At 42.6% G+C, this 16560-nt stretch overlaps 1 protein-coding gene across 39 annotated transcripts in view; it reads right to left on the bottom strand.

Annotated features, from left to right (window-relative positions):
- Rims2 (regulating synaptic membrane exocytosis 2) overlaps window positions 1-16560 on the bottom strand; it is a 394972-nt gene that overhangs the window by 287279 nt on the left and 91133 nt on the right. For all 39 annotated transcript variants that reach the window (XM_040730506.1, XM_040730510.1, XM_040730524.1 and 36 more), the window contains one exon: window positions 7195-7505. In XM_040730506.1, coding sequence (XP_040586440.1) covers window positions 7195-7505 — 311 coding nt within the window. The remainder of the gene's footprint in view (window positions 1-7194; window positions 7506-16560) is intronic.

The following is a 16560-nucleotide window of genomic DNA, read 5'->3' as shown; positions in this document are numbered from 1 at the left end:
ATGATTGCTGCCACCCTGCCGCCACGGTGGCTGCAACCTCAAACTACGCTGAACTAAACTCTGTTTCCCTGAGTTGCTTCTGCCGGGGTTTCTAACCACAGCAACAGGAAACTACACTAAGACAGCTGCCTTTGTATCTCTTTAGATGATCTAGAAGGCAAAGGAAGAAAATACCCAGGCATAAAGCTTAGGGGCACATTTGCTTCCAAGTTGTTAAGATTCATTTTTCTCTTGAGGCAGTCATCAGTTACCTCTTGCCGTTCAATATACTTCTTAACCATACTCTGATCGCCTCTAAAAAGCACTTTTCCTTGCCTAATATGTCTTAAACATTTTGGTGCCAAATAAAATTTCAAGGAAACCAGCAAGATGAAATGGAGTCAATGGGAGGTGGAAGGAATAGAGCAGAAACCTCGGAGATTATCTCTCCGCATCAAGGGTCCCTCGGTTTGAACAGCAAGTTCCACAGCAAGCTATCTTCCTGGGAGCTACCAAAGGCAGTGCCTTCGTCAGTGTCCTATTGCTGTGAAGAAGCAGCATGGCCACAGCAACTCTTATGAAAGAAAGCATTTCATTAGGGATTGCCTACAGTTTAAGAGGGTTAGCCCATTACAGCATGTTGGGGAGCATAACGGCAAAGAGGCAGACGGTGCTGGAGAAGTAGCTGAGAGTTCTACGTCTCGATCTGCAGGCAGCAGGAAGAGAGAGAAGACACTGGACCTGACAGCATGGACCTGTGAACCTCAAATCCCACCCGCAGTGACGCATCTCCTCCAACAAGGCCACACCCACTCCAAGAAGGCCACACCTCCTAATCCTCCTCAAGTAGTGCCAGTCCCTGATGACCAAGCGTTGAAATACAGGAACTATGCAGATTATTCTTACTCAGACTCACCACAGCAGGTAACAGACCACGGTGCTTAGCGCAATAAAAGACGCATCTCTGCAGAAGGCAAGAAGAACTTAACTCCTCCTCCCCAGACTCCAAACGCCACCACACCACAGCTTGGAAGAGTAGCCATAAAGGAGGAGTAAGAAATTAAGACCAGATCTTACACTGGAAAGTCTCCACCACAACTGCTACGGTGTAGTCCAGTCCCAAGCACAGCCCCATGATCCGTGCCCTGAAGTCAGCACTTAACCACGGAGCCTTTGGAATCATATTAGCCACTCCAACCTTGGGCAGCAGACTGTGGAGCAAGACTCCACCATTTTTCCAGGACTCAGTACCAGGCTGGCAAAACCTAACCAAGCCAGACCCTAAAGCCCCTATCACCAGGCCAGTACCCAAGACTCAAGTCCTGTAGCCCCTTCGATGACAGACAAAGAGCCTAAGCCCTAGCTAGTCCACCAGGCCCTTTCCCAGCCACCATCCCCTGTGGCTGGTTTGATCTTGGGCGTGGATGGGCCTTGGTCCAACCTCAGTGCTGCTGGCCTTAATGGGCTTTGGATTGGGGATGTGATACAGCGTTGTGGTATTGGTACCCACTCCGTTCTTTACACGAGTTCAATTAGCAAAGCACAGGAAAATAATGCCTCGAGGGGGAACATAGAAGAGCGCATTAGCTCATGACACAGGATGCTGACGTTTGCCCCTCGGTGGTAGCTCTGCCCAGAGGCAGGCAGCATTGCACCCACAAGGTCAGCAACCATAGACAGGACCTCTGTGCCTACTGAGACCCAGGAAGAGGCTCAGAGGATCACCTTCTCAGGTGATCCCCGTCCCTACTGAAACCACCAGCTGTTGACTTGTCTCCACAGACACTGACTCAGGGGCCTGTTGGGCCACTGCACACATGGGACAAAAGACCAGACACGCCCAAGCCCACTTCCTCCAGTGTTTCACAACCCTGGGATCACCCACGCGGGTTAAGACTGATAATGGTCCTTGCTTTGCCAGTAATTCCACGGTAGAATTTTTCAATAGATGGCATATCAAATATACTGCAAGAATCCCTTACAACCCTGAGGGACAAGCAGTTGTAGAAAGAAACCTTCAGTGTCTTAAAGAACAACTTTTAAAACAAAGGGGGAATCAGCTCCCATTTACAACTAGGAATGGCTTTATTTACTATTAATATTTTAAATGTTTCTAAGGGAACAACCGAATCTAAGTTCCAAAAGCATTAGAGCCACCTAAACCCCAAACCCCAAGCTAAGGTCAAATGGAAAGACCCTCTAACATCCCAATGGAGGAGCCCAGACCCATTAATTACAATGGGGAGAGGATTTGGATGTGTCTTCCCCATAGGGGAGGAAGCACCCATCTGACTTCCGGCCAGAAATCTAGAATTCCTGCCTGCTCCCACAGAGGATGACCAAGAACAGGCTGACCAGCAAGGAGAGGAAGCGATAATGATGGTCAAGGTTCATCTTCTGAAATAAGAGAATAAATACAATGATACCTAATCATGTCCAAGGGTGCCAGACCCTTGAGAAGATCTTGTGTTCTTTAAAAGTTACAGATGATGTCCTGACCGCTCTGATGCTCCCGCCGCTGGTGCTGGCTGATCCAGTGACCACCCAGCAGAACCCTCATCGTCTCCAAAAGATGGCGTGGATGGTGACCAGTGCCGCCAATGGAGATGTCCTCAACAGCACCCCAGATGAGGCAGTCCCCCAGACCTGGTGGCCCACGCTCTTCTTCAACTTCTGGGACTTGGCCTGAGGATATAGGGACGTGGGACACTGGACTTCTCTTCATCAAGGATGGTCTGAATGTGGAGGGTTGTGGGGGTGCCACCTGCCCCACATATCGGACCCCCAATCCCTGTGCTGCTCACATGTTCCAACAGGGCAGCCTTAAGGGACACTGATTTTACACATGCCCGGGAGCAATTGAACTGCAGTGACCAGATTCAAATGTGGTGGGGTGGACGCCTTCTGCTGTGCACAGTGGAGGTGTGAGAAAAGGGGAACACTCCTGGATAAGGCAGTCTCCACCCTGCTGGGTTCCTTTATAGCAATAACCTTAACTTGTGTCTTTGGGCCTTGCCTTGTCAATAGGCTTGTTAGACTGATCAGAGCACAGACGCCAGAGACCCAGCTAATGACCTTTCGCATGCATTGTGATAGGCTCAGCCCTGAGAATGTCTCCCTTTTGGGTGAACCTTGACAAGAGGTGCCATCAGAGGTGAACCTCTGTGGAGGTTCCAAGAGGCCCATACTTTGAAATGAGGTGGGCCATGGTCTAAAACAAAAAGGGGAGACTCTGTAGGGCACACAAGCCAGTCAGAGATGGTGCTGAGAGGAAGTCAGATCAGCGAGTCCTGAGTTGTTTCAAAAATGGATAATTGGTTGCCTAGATCAAACCAGATGAGGTCACTGCATGAACAGCTCATGCTCACTAGGTAAAGCCTAGGGCACCTAGGCGTGTGATAGCCTGACCTTTAAAACCACTGGCTAGCTGTTCCCTCTGCTCTGCGGGTTTTTTCCTTTAAAAGATGCTTGCTGTGTGGTAATAAATGAGTTCCTGGTTGACTACACTCCCTGCTGCGTCTGATTGTCTGTGGGATTCTGCAAGGCTGGGAAATGACAAGCACACTTACTCTTCCTCAGACCCAGCTCAACCTCCCATGGTTGAGCTAAGACCCTGCCTACACACCACTCGAATAAGGGACTAAACCTCTGAACTGTGAGCAGCCCCAATTAAACGTTTCCCTTTATCAGAGCTGCTGTGGTCATGGTGTCTCTTCACACCAACAGAAACCTAAGGCAAGAACACGCCGTCGTTTTGCTACAGCATTGAAGGGGTAGACATCTGTGATATTATGGTTAAAAAGAGACTTGTTATTGTCAAAGGGAAAAAAGTTCATTTAAAAGAAAAAAAAGAAAATTTAAAGTTAACCTCCCCCCAACCCCCCAAAAAAGTATACAGGTACAGGAAAATCCAAGGTCAATTAACTGGATTCAACTCAAATACATCTACCCCAAGATCATAACCATGCTCTCAATCATAAAGAGACAGAAAGAGGGGGAAAAACAATTCATTAACATGTCACCTGATTAAAAACTTCTCATCAGGAAACTTACTGGATAGGATAGCTGTAAGGCTTTATAGTATTGAATAGAAAAACTGCCAACAGAAATACTTTATCTAGCAAAGCTGTCATTTAGAAATAGAAAAATAGCCGGGTGGTGGTGGCGCACGCCTTTAATCCCAGCACTCGGGAGGCAGAGGCAGATGGATCTCTGTGAGTTCGAGACCAAGCATGGTCTACTGAGCGAGTTCCAGGACAGGCTCTAAAACAATACAGAGAAACACTGTCTCAAAAAAAAAAAAAAAAAAGGAAGAAATAGAAAAGTAAAGGCATTCTCAGATTTAAGGGAAAAGGCTCTGCAAGAAATGTTAAAGGCAGTTCTTCAACCTGAAATTGTCCTTGGCGAGTAAAGAGAAAAACAATAGGAAATATAAAATGCTACTAGTAAAAAACATAGAAACAAAATGAAATTGCCCTAATATGTAAGCACGATGCATCGCCCATTCATATCTTTAATGGGCCACCAAAAAACCAAAATTGGGAAATAATAGAATACAGGTATAGAATGTTTCATTAACATATTTCTCCTTAGTCCTCTTCTAGTCTTTATGGTCATAACATATTGTATCATTTCAAAATAGCTTGTGATAATCAAAAGACCATAAAGCTTTTTTTAAGTTTTATGATGACAAAAAAAGCAAGACTGTACAACTGACAAATAGAAAATAATACGCAGGGACTCAAGCACTCTTCCAGATGAGTTACTTAACCACAAAAGGGAAGTGTAAAAGAGAGAGACATACATGCCATTTGTATACATGTATCCACCACACTGAAATCCATTAATATGCACAATTAATAGATAATAATGAAAGAGCACTATTTACATCACGATAGCTACAGTTAGTAAAAAGTTATTGTGCATCTGAAAATCGCTGAGCAGCCTTCAAATCTTCTCACTGGGCAAATAAGACCAGTGATATAACTCATCTGCTAAATAGCTTGATTTACCCATCCCAGAATATATATGTGTGTGTGTGTGTGCATGTGTGTGTGTGCCAATTTAGTTGTACACTAAAGATACAACACATCTTGACATGTCAATTTAAGCAAGTTAATAAATAACAAAAAAATAAAGGTAGAGAGAGAGAATGGGGTTAAAAACTAAAAGTGCTAGGAACCAAATTAAGTAAATTCCTCAATTAAAAACTAAAGACTGAAAATAATAAAAATCCAACTCTATGTTGCCTATAGTATTTCTACTACTCAGAAATGACAGGCACTTTCCTGTGTCACGCAATTGTGGAAAGAAATAGTCTATATTTTACTCATTACATGATCCTAAAATTGAAATAGAAACTGCAAATGACCATAACAGCTTTAAAAGCAACACAGTTAGAAGCCTAACCCTATGTTGTTTGAAGACACACTAAGTGTTTCCCGATCATAACAATGTGGGTTTGTCAGGCACAAAGGCAGATCAGGGAGGGAGGAGAAAAGTTCACGTGGAGGCCTACTCAAAGCTAACAACTAATTCTGGAGAGAAAACAACGGTAGTCAGTTAAGGAAGAGTCACCTTTGTAACCAACGGTGGTGCAACAACTGAATTTCCATTCACTCAAAGAAATACACAGTGGGAGCTTTTCTTTAATCACAAAAAAAATCAAAAATGGATCATGTGTATAACTGTAAAATGCGAAAGCATAGAATTTCTAGAAGCTCACAGAAAGGGTTTGCAGATAGCTCGGTGGACGAGCAGTTGGTTGCATGCGTGGAGCACTGTGTTCAATGAGCATTACCACAAAAGGAGACACTCGAGAACAGGCCTCGTCTTTGATTCAGGCTACAGGCACAGAGCCTCCAAGAGAAACAGAGGAGAACATTTTGACTCTAGGGTGGGCAATGGCTTCTCAGAACCAGTGATTTTCTTAGGAAGTACTAATCCACAGCAAATCGGCCATCATCAAAATAAGGATTTTGTTCATCAAAAGGCAGGGAAGATGCTTACAGAGGCAATGACAGCACCGGAGGCTGCAACAGGAGACTAAGGATAGCCTTGACTACATAACAAGCTCCAGGCCAGCCTGAGCTACATGGTGAACCCTGTATATCATCAAATTATATTTCAAGAAATTTTGAAAGAAAACACTTGTAATGCATAAGCTGAAAAGACATATAAAGCACTGTTACAATTTAGTGTGAAAGAGTTAAAAAAAAAACAGACTGTTCACCAAAGAAAATATATAAAAGCCTATTAAAAACAGGAAGAAATAGCCTCTGCCTTTACTCAAGAAAGACCATGGTAGGAAGCAGATAACCCCAGGAGGAAGGCTGCAATTTTCAACAACAACAAAGGCTGTGTTATTAAAATTCATTTCTTTATTCTTGGAAACCTGCCTTATAATCTTGCCCATATCAAACATAAAATACTTTAAATACGTCATAGCTCAAATCCTGAACATCACATATATAACTTATAAAAGGAAGGGAAGGAGGGAGGGAGGGAGGGAGGGAGGGAGGGAGGGAGGGAGGGAGGGAGAAAACCCAGGAACATAAAATGTAGGTAACTCGCTGTTGCTTAAAATTTTCCTACATGTTTATTTTTGCTTGGAATGAACATCATGGACACTACATTTGGATGAGATGACCCAGCGGGCACACGCCACACACGCATAACGACCAGTGTTCAATCTCCAGACCCACAAGAAGGTCAATGGCGGCGAGAACCAACTCCACAAAGCTGTGCTCCTCTGAGCTTCACATGTGTACCATGACACACTCCTATACAGACAGACATGTGTACCATGACACACTCCTATACAGACAGACATGTGTACCATAACACACTCCTATACAGACAGACATGTGTACCATGACACACTCCTACACAGACAGACATGTGCACCATGACACCCTCCTACACAGACAGACATGTGTACCATGACACACTCCTACACAGACAGACATGTGTACCATGACACACTCCTACACAGACAGACATGTGTACTATGACACACTCCTACACAAATAGACATGTGTACCATGACACACCATGCACACTCCTACACAGACATGTGCACCATGCACACTCCTACACAGACAGCCATGTATACCATGACACACTCCTACACATACATATGTGTACCATGACACACCATGCATACTCCCATAGAAACAAACTACGATTTTACCTACAATTACACAGAACGTTTACCTGTCTGGAGGTATGTCACCGGCAGTCTGGTGCTTCATTCCGGAACCATTCTTAATGGATTCCTGTCTCGTGAGCCCGTGGGGCCGAGCTTTCTCCACTGAAGGGACAGGTAAGTCACCTGAGGGTCCTTGGAACTGGCTCTGCTCGTGAAGTTTTGCTTTCTTCTCCTGCGGGGCCTCCTCGTTCCGAAGCCCTCGAGGAGCCTTGGGACCAGGCTGCTGTGGCGTATTAGATCCACTGTTGTAAAACCAGGCTCCTGACTTAGTGAGGATTTCTTGTTGTTTTCGGCACAAATTACACACCCACATCACCTGCACATAATAACACGGGAAAAAGAAATAAGGCTCCCTCAGAATGAAAGACAAACAAAAGGAGAATTCAAGCCAACAAAAAAATGACCTGGTTATACTTCTGAAGTTAAAATGAAATCAAGGCTAAATGCTACTACAAATTAAATAATTCATCCTTTGTTTTAATTTTATAAGCATGATTATAATAAGATTACATTGACAGAAAAACCCATATCAAAATGATAGTTGTTTGTTTTCATTCTGTAGTTATTTTTGTTTATTTAGAAGCATAATGTAAACATAAAATGAATTTTGGAGTTAGTCGATTTTAAATATCATCTTCAAAATAGGAAACCAAAATCTTTAGCAAGGTACTGACCTCCATAACTATAGAACTTGGTTTCCTTAATAAACAAAGGATAAAAATAAAATGATAGTATTCCTTATATTGTTTTATAAAATAAAAATAATTCATAAAATGCATGTTATATACTAGATTTCCTTATATTAACTGTTAATATAAGGGTAATAGTCCACCACTTATTTAAAGAGGTTTATTTCTTTTAAGTGGCTACTAATGACTAATACAAAGCTAAGAACACTACTAGTTTCAATAAATCCTATTCACTCATCATGATCTGTAATGATATGTCTGACTGCTTTATTTTCACATCTGTATGTACTTTTGTACTATTCAAAACAGTCAAGTGATAGATCCGACCTCGGTGTCCATCAAGAGATGAACAGACAAGGAAGCTGCGGGACACATACACAGCCGCATGTTAGTCACCACTAGAGGGTAACGGCCTTGATGGGTGCAGGAAAACAAACACAGTCGACTTCTGTGCTGTGGGGTTAGCCGGATCCAGAAGGAAAACACTGCGAGCGCTCTCCCCTGTGCTGACTCTGGATTTAGTGACCGACCGGGTCTCCGGTAGAAACAGGAGCAGGAGAGGGGAGAAACAGATGCTAACATGGTGGGAGGGGCGTGAAAAAGCAGAAGGGAGGGAGGGAGGGAAAGAAGATAGGGTGGACGGATGGACGGACGGATGGACACAGACAGACAGACAGACAGACAGACAGACAGACAGACAGACAGACGGATGGATGGATGGATGGACAGATACAGACAGACAGACAGAATGGAGGGGAGAAAATAGAGTAAAAGTACCTAATACGCAAATGTGCCTCAATAAAAAGTATTTCCACAAAAATAAAAGATATACTTGATTTATATTGTGGTTTTGAAAACAAAGTGAACCAAACTGACTACTTTTAAGTGATACTTCCGTGACATTAACTATATTCAAATTATTCCTAAATAGAATTTGGAAACTTCTTACAAGCGTCAACTCTGCGCCCGTTAGGCAGCAATGGCGCTTTCCTCCTCTGCCCAGGCAGGGCACCACCTATCACGTGCTTGCTTTCTAAGTGAAATATTTTCTCAGATCCAGCAGTCTAAGGACATTATTGCTGTGTGACCAGAAAACCCTCTTCCTCGACTCAAAGTCTTTTTTGATTAATTGGGAAAAGAAAGAAGAAAGAAAGAGAGAAAGGAAGGAAGGAAGGAAGGAAGGAAGGAAGGAAGGAAGGAAGGAAGATTGCAAAATGCAAGACAATCACATATTTCAAATGAGTACAGATCATAGCTCACCCTGACTCTCACACAGACTCCACATTTGGGGATTTTTTTTCATATGTAAACAACTTACAACAATACAATCACAGAAAGCCTTTCTACCTGGGAATCAACAACAGGGCAGAAATAAGCTTGGGAGATAGACAATTACCCAACACTGCTTCCAACCTGGTGTTTTTCACTGAAATAAGCAAGATTTGTAAAATACCATTTAAATGTTTTGCTTAATGTTCCATTAAACCAGTCGTATTATTTGTATAGATTGTATCACACAGCATTATAACTGTTTATGATGATCAAGTTCTTTCATTGGGTTGGGTATACATTCCTTCATTCACTATTAAATTTGCTTTATTGGAAGCAAAGACTCTACTTTCTATTAGCATAGTAAGACCATATAAATCATAGACTACTAAGATCTAAAGGCCTAGCTTGAAGTCACTTGTAATCCTAAAGGAAATATAATAAGGTATTTAATATTATAAAATCAAGATTTACATTTCATCAATTAAATTCCTAAATTAGTTAGTTACTCATCAATAATGTCAAATATATGTGTCAATTTTGTTTTGTAATTAATAAGTACTTTTTTAAAAAGCACTGTTGTCTCACTCTATTTTTAACAAGCTCCGTGGTTCAAATTTCATTTTCTATGATGGATCTGAATAGACATTAAATAAAAATATATTGAAGTGCATCAATCAGTAGTTTTAAAAGTAAAACTATGTCCAAATGATAACCAAAATGTGAGCAGTTGTAAGGTGACTTGTGAGAAATGTAGATGCTTGCAGACCTCTATTGAGTGGACGGTACTTTGAAAATAAATGAAAAACTGTCACTGTGAAGCAAACCAAGGACACTTGCTAGGCAGATGCTCTTTTCCTGAGATAAATTCTGAAGCCCAGAAAATAAAACCTGCATCTCAACCTCTCTGTTTTAATCAGTTAGAGGACTCTAGAGTTTAACTGTCTTTGGAATAAGTCACACTCAAGACATGAGGGAATAACGGTTTTCCTTGATGATTAGCAATAGAGCAAATGAATTCTCAAGACAGTTGTCCAGCCACTGTCATTTGCCTCTGTAAAGAAGACCCATAACTAATAGATATTCTAGATGACAGCTTGAAAGAAACACAGCAAAAGAGTCACAGTGCGGTTTAGTGGACACAGACAGAAAGTGTCCTTAATGCAAAAGACTCCAGAAGCAACTTACACTAAGAAACAACCTAAAGTCGAGGGACGATTCATCACTAGAATCCCAGCTCTTGGGAGATGGGGGAAGGCAGGTCAGAAAGTCGAGGCGAGCCTTCCTACCTAGGGAGTTTGAGCCCGTCCTGGACTGCATGAGATCCTTTTCAAGGAAGGGTGTAGGCACAGTGGAGAGAGGAAGAGGAAAAGGGGGACTGGATGTAAGCAAGGGAATGGTGGGATCAGGAAGGGGTGAGAAAGGATAGTTGAACAAATACAATCACAAGACACTGTATACAAATATACAATTGTCAAAGGGACGGAGGGAGGGAGGGGACTGGAGAGATGATTCAGATGCTGAAGACTAGACTCAACCAAAACTACAAGAGAGACTTTTTAAGCTAGATGGTTTATCAGCCCCCTCAACAGATTAGCTATAAAGTCCAACACATCGTTAGTTCTTTTAAGGAACAAAGTCTGGGAAGCTGGAACTCAGTGAATTTATTATATAATCTGTAAGTGCTATGATTCAAGCTCCTAAAACTGGGGTGGGGCTTGAAGGTCACGGACCTCAAAAATAATAATAATAAGAGCAAAAATAATAATAAGAGCAAAAATAATAATAAGAGCAAAAATAATAATAAGAGCAAAAATAATAATAAGAGCAAATCTGGGAACCTGAATGGAAACGTAAGGACAGTTAGCTGAGCACCACGCCAGTGTGGACTTCAAACAGAATGGCTGCATCTTCACTGCGCCACAAAGACTTGTTTTCAATACATGGTTTCAGTTGATAGCATGGCCTTAAAGAATTTCCAATCTTTTTAAAGTATGTGTTCTTTTGAAAACGTATTACTAGAGAAATCTTTAACCGGGGTACTACACAGGTTCAGTACCATTAAGCAAGTCACGAGAACTCCCAACTCCCCATGGGACTTCATTCCATGAAGTAGTGTGGATTAGCTTGAAATCGCAGGCACATTTAGACTACAGAAACTGGAAAACATTACAAATAGTAGCATTTTCTAAAAGTCGCGTGTCAGCACAATACTGACTCTACGAAAATCATGACAGTGTATTCACTATTCATAGACAAACTTGAGGAAGCTGTAATTTACCATAAAAATTAATTCAGACCAGAAAATTCCAATTTGTGTAGAGATGGGAAAATAACTATTAAAACTAATTCGTTACTTTCATGGATACAGACAACGCTCACTAGATGATTAGTATATGGCCGACACTGTGCAAGGAGCTAGTGAGTAAAAGAATTGGTGTGAATTATGTTGTGAATTTTAAAGAATGGAGGAGGGGAAGCAAACGAACAAGTACAAATATTGCTTACACTACGCTCACGAGTGCCATGGAATGTAGCTGTTAATGATGCAACTCAAAGCTTTGAAAAAACAAAACCCACTAGAAGGCAAAATATTATAATAATATTCAGAACCAAAATTAGTTAAGCAAAGAAAGCAAACAAGAAAAGATAATAAACCGCCGGGCGGTGGTGGCGCATGCCTTTAATCCCAGCACTCGGGAGGCAGAGGCAGGCAGATCTCTGTGAGTTCGAGGCCAGGCTGGACCGATAGCCTCCGAAATAATACAGAGAAACCCTGTCTCGTAAAAACAAAAAAAAAAAAAAGAAAGAAAGAAAGAAAAAAGATAATAAACCATCAACTAATCTAGACATGGTTCTTTGAGAAACCAAGATTGACCGATCCTTGACCCAATTAACCAAAAGAGAGGATCCAAACTGACAGAATTAGAAACTAACAGGGAAATACTGTAACAGACATCAAAGAGATTCAGCGTATATAGGGGGACACCCATAAAGCCGTATAACCCATTAAGCCGGGACGCCTAAAGAACATGGATGAGTTTCTATGTTCAACCCAACCACCAGAGCTGTTAACTGCAGAAACACGGGAAGCAAAAGGACCACAGCCAGGTGGATTGGAGGCAATGCTGGGGAATAACAAGCTACGGGCGATTTGAAGGAGAATACAGAAAATAAGAGGGGACTTTAATTAGAGAAACTGGTGAAATTTAATTAGATGAACACAGAAGGAAAGGGGTAGGCAAAGTAAAGTAAGGATGTCTGAAAAAAGTTATAAGGAACCACGAGTATCCATCTACCTAAAATTAGATGAATACACAAAAGTCTGCACACAGATACGCATGCATAGTTTCAATGAAACCTTCCTATGCTGCCCGCCCTCCAGAGGGCCATAGAGTAGCCAACACCTGGAATGAGAACCCTCCTTTTGAACTGTTATGAAACATTGTGAGCTACTGCTGCTGCCCTCGGCTGCCTCCCGCGGTGGAAGGCCAGCCCCATTGCTGCAGACTCTGGTTACTTCAGACACAGGACCCAGAGGACCTGACTTGGATCTGATCGGAATGCCTCCTTTCTGAGGAGACACCTCAGGGTTCCAGAAGACGCCAAGCAAGGGAGGGAAGCAAGCAACAGTCCCTCCCCAGCTGTGACACCCATGAATTATGACAATTACCAGCAAACCACAATAATCCTGAGGAGGCAAGAGTGACACACGTACTTTGGTGGAAACGAACAGGTCTCCATCCAGTTGGTCTCAAGTCCTTCTCCGTAAGAAGGAAACAATGTCTGGTACTGGAACCCTAGCCCAGGGACAATGAAATCGTGGGTCTTAGAGAAGAACCTACAGCCATCATTTAACTAAATCAGCATAATCCCTAACCACAATCTAGATCGTTATCCTTATGTCCACAGATGAGTGTAATTCTCTCCCCTCATCGAAGAAACCCCTTGGCAACACAGACCATTACAGGAAACCACAACTAATCAAAATGCAAAGAACAGAGGACCATGCAGTGCCCCGTCCCAACTGATACATCTACGACACAATTCTTGCACCTAAGACCCAGAGATCTACAGAAGGCAGAGGAAATCAATTTCAAACTGACCAGGAAACCCTCCCTGCTGTCCATCTTTCACAGAGTTAGAAAGTGCAGAGAAAAGACACCAATGATCTTACCCAGAGAAAGATCCAGCACGCTACGCACTACCAACCTGCCAGGCAATAGCAGCCTACCGCTGTGATATCGGCATGACTGTTTAGGGGGTGACCGACAGCTTTCTGATTTGAATTTGGGGGCCCTGCTCCACAGCGGGGGATTTCATGTCTGGTACTGTAATTCCAGTCAAAAGCCACGTACACGTCGTTGTGTTGATACATGCCCACTAGACATTTATGCTTACACCTACAGACCTAAGCTGCCGGAAACCTCGGTCAAAGAAGCCCCTCTACGGAGTGGGCAGCAGTCAGTGGAGAGATGCGTAGTGGGCCAGTGGGCTGGAAGCGAAGAATCCTAAGGGAGGGGTTCTGCATCAGCAACAGCACCGAGGCTCAGGCATCACCATGGAAGACGTGGGAAGAAGGTGCAAGCCAGCGACGAGGGGGAGCGCCTAAAGCGATCGTGAATTTACGGAGGCTGTGGTCACCTGCACAAGGCCTGTACAGATCAAGCAGCCAAAGTTCCAGCATGGATGAGCTAAATGATCTCCAGGACCACTGCTTACTGAGGAACTCATACTCGCTGGGGAAGGAAAAATCATTGGTTTTGTTTGTTTGTTTGTTTTCTTGAGATGGGGTCACTGGTAGACTCCCCACGATTTGCTCGATGGACCCGTACCTGTTCACATATCCACAGCATTCAGGGAACTTACTAAGTTATTAGGAGGGTAAAAAAAGACATGAAATTGGAAAGGGTGGGTGCTGGGAGACATGGGGGAAGTTAGAGCAGAAAATGGGGAGCAGATGTGATCATATTGTGTACATGTATAACGGTGTCAAAACATTTTAAAATGTGAAAAGACAAGAACAAACACCAGCACCAATCGTGTAGCTAAACATCTAAAACTGGTAACCACTAAGGGTTAATACAAATAATAAAATTCTTATTGGTATTTATAATCACACTTCAGGTAAATTAATGTATGGTATGAATATATTGGTTAACTGAAAAATGACTTCTCAATTTTCATACATATATAATTTTAAAACACCAACACAGGTTATTTTCAGAGAGGTGTGTGTCCGTCTGTGTCTGTCTTTGTCTGTGTCTGTGTCTGTGTCTGTGTGTGTATCTCTGTGTGTGTGTCTGTGTGTGTGTGTATCTGTGTGTGTGTGTGTGTGTGTGTGTGTCTGTGTCTGTCACATGCAATGCTGGGAGTAAAGTAGCCAATCACATCCCTCAAAAGTATCCCATTAGCACACTTAGGGAGAAGAGGTCGGGGAATTGAACCAAGGACCCTGCAAATGCTAAGCAGACACTCTACCACAGAGTGACACTCTCAGCTCACAAGTACATATTTTGTAGTTGTGGTTTTTATTTTTATTCTATTTATTAATGTTTTTTCTGAATGAAATTTTAGGGGAAAAATCAAGTAAGTAGTTTCCAAAGCAAATTAGTCATTAAGAAATAGTTAATTCTGTATTGACTGTTATCAAAATAGGTAACTGCTGTCTTCAAGATAAATATACAACATTAAAACCTTTGAATTTGAATTCTGAATTGTACTTTAAGCTTAAATTCCTCTAAATAATTTTCGAAGAGAAGACAAATGTCAAACAAAACGATAGGTTGACCTTAGGAAATTAAGGAAACTGAACCTTTCTGCAGTTGCAATGTGGTACCACTAGTCTGTGCTACAACACCCCGTTCTGTCTCTCTGAAACCCACACTGTTCATTCCCATGTCTCCCCGCCCTGGCAAAGGCGTAAACTGAACATCTATTAAAGATACAGCAACATTAGCCGAGTGTAGGCAATCAGGCTAGGATGGCCGTTCTTGGTTGTCAACTTGATTGCACCAAAATTAACTAAAACCCAAATGTCTGGGCACAGCTGTGAGGGATTTTTTCTTTCTTTCTTTCTTTCTTAATTAAATGCTCTGACGTGGGAAGACCTGTAAGGTGGGAAAATAAACTTTCATCAGATCGTCTGAGGTGGGAAAATCCACCTTTAATCTGGGCCACGCCTTCTGTTGGCAGCCTACATGAAGGACATGGGAGAAGGGATTTTCTCAGTCACTACACCAAGGTTAAGGAGAGCTCCCCCTTGTTCAGGTCAGCTGTTTCTGTGGGTTTCACCTGCTGGTCTTGACACCTTTGCTTATCACTCCTCCCTCTCTGCAACTGGGTTCCAGGAGTTCAGTGCAGTGTTTAGCTGTGGGTGTCTGCCTCTGCATCCGTCAGTCACTGGATGAAGGCTCTCTGCCCCAAGTAGGGGTGGGAGTGGCCCAGGAATCTCAGCAGGCTGGCAGTTTCTTTGTCCACAGGGGGAGTCAACCTGCCTGCAGTCCCCAGGCCAGGAGACCCCAGAGTGTGCAAGAGGAAGGCCAGTCAGGCGATCTTAATCTGTATGTATTTTTAATATAGTTTCCAAATTCATCTGTATTTATTGTTTTTTAAAAATGGAAAAAATCTGGGAAGGAAACATGTAATTCCCTATTATAAATTTGTAGATTTTACATTGGTACAAATGAACTTGTACCAACAGCTAAAACCAATACGTGTCTGTTAAATGTGCAGTTACACACCGCCAAAACTAAAACACAACACCGGATTTAAAACTTCCCAAGTCCTAACTCTGACAGCAGAGACACTATAAAATGTAGTTTTAGGGTAAGAAATCATTCAGAGTATAGTTTTCACTGGTACGTTTCACAAATTACCAGCAAAGTAGATTGTCGGAACGTGGTCTGAACATGGAGTCCTGAGAGGAGAAAACTCCAGGAAAGCAGACGAGAGTCTTGTGACCTCAGCCTCCTCAGAAAACTCAGAGCTGCTCTTGGAACGTGTTTCGTGCCACTCGGGTGCAGCAGAGCGGGTTTGCCTCGGATTATTGTCTCCAACTGGCTGCTGCTTTAGTTTATCCACCTCTGTGGACAAACATGCCTTCTATGGCTTGTCCCTGAGACGGCACACTTTAGTCACGTGATTTCTCTCAATGCTCAGAATATCAATTGTCTGATGCTCTATGTAAAGTTGGCACTTCAGTCCCCTTTATTAATGAGCTCCAATCTCCCACCAACTAAAGTAGCTACAAAGGAGACCATGCTTTAAAAGCCTGTTTGTGGGATACAATTTTAAAATAAAACAATGCCACTTGCCAATTTGTCATCTGTCAAAAAGTATACAAATATAAGGGGGTATATATGAAAACATGCAATAAAATGCCTCGGGGGAAACTGACCCTTGACAGTGGCA

The sequence above is a fragment of the Mesocricetus auratus genome, unplaced genomic scaffold (genome assembly GCF_017639785.1).
Source record: "Mesocricetus auratus isolate SY011 unplaced genomic scaffold, BCM_Maur_2.0 Super-Scaffold_100023, whole genome shotgun sequence".
Taxonomy (NCBI): Eukaryota; Metazoa; Chordata; class Mammalia; order Rodentia; family Cricetidae; genus Mesocricetus; species Mesocricetus auratus.
The sequence above is the reverse complement of the archived record's forward strand: the minus strand, read 5'-3'. Positions and strand labels throughout refer to the sequence as shown.